General features: G+C 41.3%; 1 protein-coding gene across 2 annotated transcripts; it reads left to right on the top strand.

Moving 5' to 3' along the window:
• The first annotated feature begins 4,048 nt into the window (after positions 1-4,048).
• Positions 4,049-5,955, top strand: LOC6050046 (glucose-6-phosphatase 2). 2 transcript variants are annotated; one of them, XM_038258068.1, is made up of 4 exons: positions 4,049-4,488; positions 4,589-4,753; positions 4,829-5,428; positions 5,489-5,955. In XM_038258068.1, exons 1-4 carry the CDS (start codon positions 4,427-4,429, stop codon positions 5,718-5,720), a joined length of 1,059 nt encoding a protein of 352 aa, XP_038113996.1. In that variant the 5' UTR covers positions 4,049-4,426; the 3' UTR covers positions 5,721-5,955. The 2 variants fall into 2 exon arrangements, with proteins under 2 accessions (XP_038113996.1, XP_038113997.1); XM_038258069.1 differs by having other exon boundaries at positions 4,049-4,492.
• The last annotated feature ends 1,946 nt before the right edge of the window (positions 5,956-7,901 follow it).

Here is a 7,901-nt window from a genome sequence, read left to right as displayed (position 1 = left end):
GTAGTGAAACAAACTGTTATTTAACTAACGTTGGAAAATTTTCCCGTATGTTTATCAAAAACAGCTGTCTAACTATTATTCAACAGACGACAAGTTATGAGTGCTACTTGGGAAGCAAATAATGCTTCAAAACATTTAATCAGCACTTTTCCCTTGAGAAATATTTCAAGTGGCGCACAGTGATGCCAATTTAATGCTTCGCCGAAAGCTTGAACAAAAACAAACTGCTTTATCGACGTGCGCCAGCCAACTGATGTATTCTGTAATGAGTGTTTGTTTTGAAAGTTTTAATCGATGTGGTTGATGCATCGATCATTAATTAAGACTTTCTTTCTGCTGTTTCGAGTTTCCGTTGTCATTTCGTTGGACGGAAATTATCAAATATCACTCATGCAAATTGTGGCCATCCGGTCAAGTGCAGTACAATTAATTACGGGTTAACAGGGACAAGCACTGGCTAACGGCTAACGGGAACTGCTTTTCCGAGGAGTGCTTGGTCCACGGTTGGCAAAATTTCACAAAGTGTATCAGACTTCCAGAAAGCAGCTTTTTGCTTGTGAGAAAAGTCATTCAATTTACCAGAGAACTTTTGATAATGTCCTTTGTGCTATGGGAATATGTTTTGAAAAAATTGACTTAATTACAGGCTGAAGTTTTCCACAAAAAAAAAAACAAAAAAAAAACACTTCAATCACCGGGAATTGAACCCAGTTCACGCAAAATTGAAACTGATGCACACTGGGGAAACTGCGCCTTTGCCCGCACGCTTACTAGAACGGTATGACGGTAGTAGGATTAAAGTCAATAAGAGCGTGCCTGGTTGAAATGTTTCCCGTATCGATGGGTTACTTTGTTGATAAACATCAAATGCTTTGAAGCACATTTTCAAGGTCGTAAATGTTGATTTAATGCCACTTGTAATGCTGCAAAGTTTTGGTACTTTGAAGCATTCGCAAAGCTTATTTACTACTTCAAAACATTCCAGTGCTGATTTAGTACTGAATTAATACTTCAATTTAGTGCATGTGGTTACTTGGGTACTTCACTGAATTCATAAATTTGTATGTTTTTCTATGGTTTTAACGCATTTTACTTAAGGCCGCTCTGCCCCTCCTGCCCCTATATCAGATTTTGTGTTAAAAAATGTGTGATATTACATCAGGAAATGGTGAATATTCAATAAATTTTAGTAATATTTCATCAAGTTCTCATTTTTACACATTTTAGATAACGTTACTAAAAAAATATGTAATATTCAACCAACCAAATTTTCAACATTCCAAAATTCCTATTTCTGTGAAGTTTTTACTGAAAATAAAACAAAGATAACCGGATAGATAGTTCACCGGGACCCGTGGTGTAGGGGTAAGCGTGGTTGCCTCTCACCTAGAGACCCTTAATAGGGAGACTGGTCTAAGTTTGCTAAATCAATCTGGCAACGTATGTTTTGAGCTTGGCAACACTGATAAGTTTTGCTGGGCGTAAATCACGGCGTAAATGCTCGTTTGGATACGTCAAACTCGTGTCTGTTTGGGTATACGTCAAATTCACTTTGGTAGCTCAGTCCAGGTGTAGGGTTTGTCACCCTGGGTCCACCCAAAGTTAAAAAAACGAGGGGATAGTCCTCACGAAAAGAAACGTGAGGAAAGTGCTATTTTGCGAGAGTATAGTTCTCTCGCGTGTTCATTCGTTCATTGGAACAGTTCATCCTATTGATAAATGACCACCACTTAGTCACCGAACCATGGTGGCCCATACAGGGTTAAAGTTCCCCCAATAAAATCAACAACAACATCAACATGGTGGGCCATACGGCAAAGACACGGTTCAATACGCCGAAGGTCTTTGGTTCAAGTCTCTGTACCGATACTTTTTTTATAGATGAACTTTTTTTTGAAGATGTAAAGTACAGTCTGCCGGGACCGTGGTGTAGGGGTAAGCGTGATTGCCTCTCACCCAGTCGGCCTGGATTCGATCCCAGAAGGTCCCGGTGGCAAATTTTGAGACGAGATTTGTCTGATCACGCCTTCCGTCGGATGGGGAAGTAAATGTTGGCCCCGGTCTAACCTAGAGGTTAGGTCGATAGCTCAGTCCAGGTGTAGGAGTCGTCTCCCTGGGTCCTGCCTCGGTGGAGTCGCTGGTAGGCAGTTGGACTCACAATCCAAAGGTCGTCAGTTCGAATCCCGGGGTGGATGGAAGCTTAGGTGTAAAAAGAGGTTTGCAATTGCCTCAACAATCAAGCCTTCGGACATCAAGTTTCGAGTAGGAATCCCGTAATCGGGAACGCCAAGGCAATGCTGTAGAGCGAATAATTTGATTTGATTTTTGAAAGTACAGTCATCCCACATATTCGGAACACCCACAAATTCGGAACACTTTTATGATAATTTGTCAATAGCATGCCAAAAGTAGCTTTTCTGTCGACCTTACTATTTTTAGAACCTTCATTTGGACATTATCTTGCTATTTCACTAGTAAAATTAGTACCTTTTGAACAAAAAACTTCATTCCAAGACTATTTTGTCCAGAGCAGCAAAACACTACCTCCAAATGGCCTGTTTCATAATTGTGGGATGTTATTGTGCCTCCCACTATTGTGGAACACCTGAATTTAACTGATATTTTCACAAACAAAGTTATCAAACCATGTATAAATCATGACTAAGCTTGAGTTGCATTGGTTTCAGTGTGTGAAGTCATTATTTGGTAATAAATATGTACTCCTGGAAAGATCCAAAGTTTGTTTACATTCGTAAGAAAAAAGTGTTCCGAATTTGTGGATTTCAAGGGTCAAAGTAATTCTTCAAAAACTTCATATAAAAGTTAAAATTTGCAGATGTTCGATACAGCATTCGAAAGATCGCAAGAAATGCTTTCAAATGAAGGTAAAAGCGAATCATTAAGTTCAATGATCGATTTGCTATGATTTTTTGAACATTGGCCGATCTGGAAACCGTTCCGAATATGTGGGATGACTGTACTCTCGGTAGTTTCGGGATTTATCCTCTCAGTTCGCACACAGTACCATTTTACTACCGAATCGTGCTCTTTATCCTCTCGTATGCCGATGTCCAGTTCAGGGTGTACCTCGGTGGAGTCGCTTTTAGGCATTTGGCCTAACAATCTAAAGGTCGTCAGTTCGAATCCCGGGGTGGATGGAAGCTTAGGTGTAAAAAGAGGTTTGTAATGGAGCGCTTCCATTCGAGCAGTTTTTCTCCCTTTTCTACAATGTATTCCTTATAGGAGAACTACCATTTCTACTACTCGAATCCGGTGCTCCATTGTCTCAACAATCAAGCCTTCGGACACCTAGTTTCGAGTAGGAATCTCGCAATTGAGAACGCCAAGGCAATGTTGTAGAGCGAATAATTGAGATTTAGATATTTTTTTTTAAAGAAAGATAAAAAGTTTTTTTCTTTGAATACAAGATTTCCCAGTCACGAAATATTCTAGCAGAGCTGGTTCTGCCAGAATCCTGCTAGAACGGTGAAACATTTCTGCTAGAATGCTTTAAGAGTATCCAGCTCTGTAAGAACTCTGCTAGAATCCTACTAGAACGTCGTGACTGGGCTAGTATAACTACTGTTAATAAAAGGTTTAATTTTGTAACTTTGTCCAAAAATTTAAATGTAGAAATTACTTTTAACGAAACATAGGAAAATCATGATTGCGGGAAATGAATTGATTTCCATATTAATAACTCTGGCTCTAGAGGTTGGGTCGATCTAACGTTTTGAAAAGTTATAGAAGAAATAGAAAGCTAAATAGTTAGGCGCCGTATGGCAAAGCCTATCTTTTTGGCTGAAGACGTAATTTGTTGAAACAGCTGTTACGTTCTCAAATCAAAATGCCAAATTGAGTCGATCTAGTTTTCACTCACCATCGCTTCGTGACAAACCAAAATTAAATTTCCCGAATTAAAAAAAACCTCCAGACGACAGACGTGTATCGTATCGTGCGCCAATTTCAACAGTCCACTCAAAGCCACGTGTTTCGAGGCGCGTGCGCCAGTCCTCGTGTCTAAAACAGCAGCAGCAGCAGCGGGTATCGATTTTCCGTCAATTTTATTACCCACAACACACGGTTCGCAAGTGTCCCCACACTACTAGTTTTTTTCCCCTCGGCTGTATCCTTTTAGATCCTATCAGCTGATCCTGACACATTCTCAATAATTTGCAGCACCTCGCGTTCCATCATCCTGTCCGACCTCCTCCAAACCCCCGGAAAACTTCACGAATTTGCGCTAGTGAAAAATTCACGCCCAATCGGACCATACAGAGAGAAGGTGCACGGCGGTGGTATACAGGCCAATCAATTGGGCAAAAGCCATGAAGTGTCTGCTGCTCGTATAGTCTAGTGACACGGTTTTAGATTCTTTTTTTCCCTCTGCCAATTATCCAGTGGTTTACCAAATTGCGGCCTCGTTATGAAACTGTACAGTTCGCTGCTCAAGAGTGAAATTTACCAGATTCTTTACGTGCAGGATGTGTAAGTAAGGAAACGCTTGCCAAACGATGAAAATTTGCCGGAAGTGGCGGAGTTCTGAGTGTGTGTTTTTGTTCTTCCGGTGCTGATGGGTTTCTTTCAGCTTCTCCAACTACGAGGACTTCCTGGCGCTGGTTACGAAGGCGTTCGATCCGAAGGTGTTGTTTCTTACGGTGATTCCGGTGGTGGCTGCCTTCAATACCCGGTTGTACTCGAGACTGCTGTTGAGCGTGCTGCTAACCGAGTACTTTAATACGATACTGAAATGGTGCGTGGTGCGCGTTGTTGCGTAAGAGAACGGTGTGATTAATTTATTATCGGGGTTTGGGGGTTTCTTTGGCAGGATACTCGCCGAGGATCGACCTTTTTGGTGGGTTCGCGAAACCAGCGAATTTACGACCTTGAACCGTCCAAAATTGTACCAGAACGAGCTAACTTGCGAGCCAAGTCCGGGGAATCCGAGCGGTCATCTAATGACCTCGACAACTTATTTGTACGTAATATTTTCCGTGCTCGAGGAGGCAGCGGTTTTGCGCCATGGAAAGCCAGTTGTGATAAGCCTTCGCGTTTGCTACTATTTCTCGCTGCTGCTCATATCAATCTCGCGAATGTACTTTGGGTGTCACTTTTTGCACCAATGCATCTTCGGAATCCTGGCCGGTGTCCTGCTTACGAAGGTGACCATGTCGCTCAGCTTTGAGAAGTATTTGACCAAGTTGACGCGCAGGAGACGTTTGGCGTACTGTTGTTTGATCTGTTTGCTGCTGCTGGGCATTTACTGGGGCCAAAAGTTATTCGGAGTTGATCCCCAGTGGCCGGTGAAAATGGCCTTCAAGTGGTGCGATGATCCGTTCTTCCTCGACCCCAACACGACACTGGTGTTTAGTATCGTGCGTCTGACCGGTGCCCTGTTTGCCTTCGCCATTGTGGGTCCAGTTCTCAAGTGAGCCGCACACGCAACCCAAAGAGTTAGTGAGTCTCATTAATCCATCTCCATTTGCAGATCTGCCGGACTAAACTGGAAGCGAAGCGTTCCGCTGGCGCTAACCATGATGGGCGCTAAGTGGGCAGCAATTTACTACACCCCACGGTATTACGGCGTCATCGTCTACTATCTGTACACGTTTTTAGTTTATCTGATTTTCACCTACGGCTACATGCGCCTCGTCCCCGCAATCGCGACCGTAGTGATAGATCCTAGAGTACAACGCAACACAAGGCCTAAAATGAACTAAGACGATAAACGCTCTGCTACTGCTAGCTATTACTACTAGCTTTGACTAAAGCACACACAAAAACACACACACATCAAATACTCAGAAATTGTTTGTCTTTTTTCTACAGGATAACTACTACTGCTGACTTTGATAACGCTTTTTATAAATTACGATCTCACGCGCAAAATTTATCGCATATGTTCAAACTGTTGCTAGAAGTCAATTTACTAATAAAACAAATTCTAAATCAAAATTGCTTCTGTCCTTCGAAAAATAATTTCACATTCATCTGCTAACAGCCACTGCCAATATTGGGTGAGTAATTAAACAGCTTGTCAAAAAAAAAGCTCGAGACCTTGAACGTGAGCGCGCCCGCACCCGCACCCTTGCTTTATCTGACCACAAACAGGTTCCGGCAGGGCGTTGTCAGCAGATATTAAGCAACCCAGCATTCCCAGCACCTTTCAGTGACATAAATTGTATTCGCCGCCGGGCGTACACATGTAAAACCAACAGTTTTACAGAACAAATGTACTGTCTCCTCAACCAACTTCTTGAAGTCGGACAAAAAGTATCTAGAATGAAAAGTGTAATAAAATTAAAACACGGGCCCGTTTCAAATTGGTCTGTGGCTTGAACTTGAACATGGGCTAAGCCGAATGGCTGCTGAATTCTCACGGTATGTGCCCACCGCAGGAAGAAGGCAGTAGAATGCATGCTCCTTGGTGGTGGACATTTTTAGGCGTAACGCGTATACGGTTTTCTCTGAGATTCTGCGAGTTCAATTTCAATAAATTTTCAAAAGTAAAAATATGTACTCTAGTTTATTGTTTTCCTAGGACTAGAAATCCAGAATTATAGGATTGAGCATAGGATGAAAGCAAGTATATTTGGAAAGGTTGCATTTAATGCCGATTCTTACTATCAATTGGGTCCTAAAATTAAAACCTTGAACGACCGCAAAGGATTTGAAATGGATTTTGATTTAAATTTAAATAAAATAACTACGGACCCAATCCTGCAACAATCTGATTGTAAAAAATAAACAAATTTTGTTGTAGATCAGATAGACGAATCCAGTTTGAAATGGTCGCTAGGTGGCCAATGGTGTTAGAAACGACAGCTTCCATGTATTTGAATATGGGAGCTCAGGAAAACTCAATTTTTAAGCAATAAAATGATTATTTATGATAAAAGTATTGATTGATTAGGTGCACAAAATGTGTCTAGAACTTGGTCTAGAATATTATTAAAATAAAAACTGTTCGAAAAATTAGTAATTGAGATAAGTACACCATTCGATTCAGCAGGAATTTTGGGCACCAAAAATATATAGTTTTCTAATCTAATCTAATCTAATCAGACCCGTGCGCAGCCAATCTTTCGAAGGGATCCTGGAGAGTGCCTTAGGTTAGATGACGCCTAGCACTCTTCTTGTCATTTATTAACATTTGTAGTGCGCCATTGCATTGAAATGCGTTGAAACATCACAAGCGTTAAAGCGGCCAGGCCTACTGCGTAAAGCCGTATCGCAGAGATGACTCGTAATTGGGTTGAGTTTGAGCACTGAGTGTTCGAACAACAACACAATTCTTAATCGACAGGGGAGGAAGAAGCGTGGGGACACACCACCATACGCTCCGAGATTTTGGTTGTATTCGTTGGGAGCACCATGCTAAGAAGGTTTGGTACTCCGGGACCCTCTGGGATGGGACATTGTATTTCCACGAATGCCCTGGACACTATTTGCCGTGGTTAAAGCGCCACAACTCGCTCGCACCAAAAATATATAGTTTTCATATGTTAAGTATTTTATTTTAAAAGAAAATTAACAAAAAGTATGAAAATCGAGACATTTAGTATGGGAGCTGTCAAATCTCTCACCATCAAAAAGCACCGTTGAGCTTTCGCTGGATTTGTCTATTGATTTGCATGAGTTTAAAACTTGCGCTTGCATCTGCGATAATGTGAGTTTCCTATTGTAGACAAGGCTTAAGGGGATGAATAAAAAATTATATCGATAGATTCCTTAGTTTCGAAAATACAAAAATATCTATAACTAAAATATGGGTGCAACAGCTCTGGTTGATGTGCACCGTTAAGCCATTTATTGCTTGATTACATTTGAAATCAGTCTTAGATGCCCGATTGAAATAGATGCATTACCACTTATTTGGTACTAAAATTGAGTCCTAAAAT

Source organism: Culex quinquefasciatus, chromosome 2, assembly GCF_015732765.1.
Source record: "Culex quinquefasciatus strain JHB chromosome 2, VPISU_Cqui_1.0_pri_paternal, whole genome shotgun sequence".
NCBI classification, from domain to species: Eukaryota; Metazoa; Arthropoda; class Insecta; order Diptera; family Culicidae; genus Culex; species Culex quinquefasciatus.
The sequence above is the reverse complement of the archived record's forward strand: the minus strand, read 5'-3'. Positions and strand labels throughout refer to the sequence as shown.

Bases quoted from the DNA above. Each gene is read 5' to 3' on its own strand.
- LOC6050046 (XM_038258068.1), top strand. From the start codon at position 4,427: ATGAAACTGTACAGTTCGCTGCTCAAGAGTGAAATTTACCAGATTCTT. The intron at 4,489-4,588 runs GTAAGTAAGGAA...GGTTTCTTTCAG, and splicing joins ATTCTTTACGTGCAGGATGT to CTTCTCCAACTACGAGGACT. The intron at 5,429-5,488 runs GTGAGCCGCACA...CTCCATTTGCAG, and splicing joins ATTGTGGGTCCAGTTCTCAA to ATCTGCCGGACTAAACTGGA.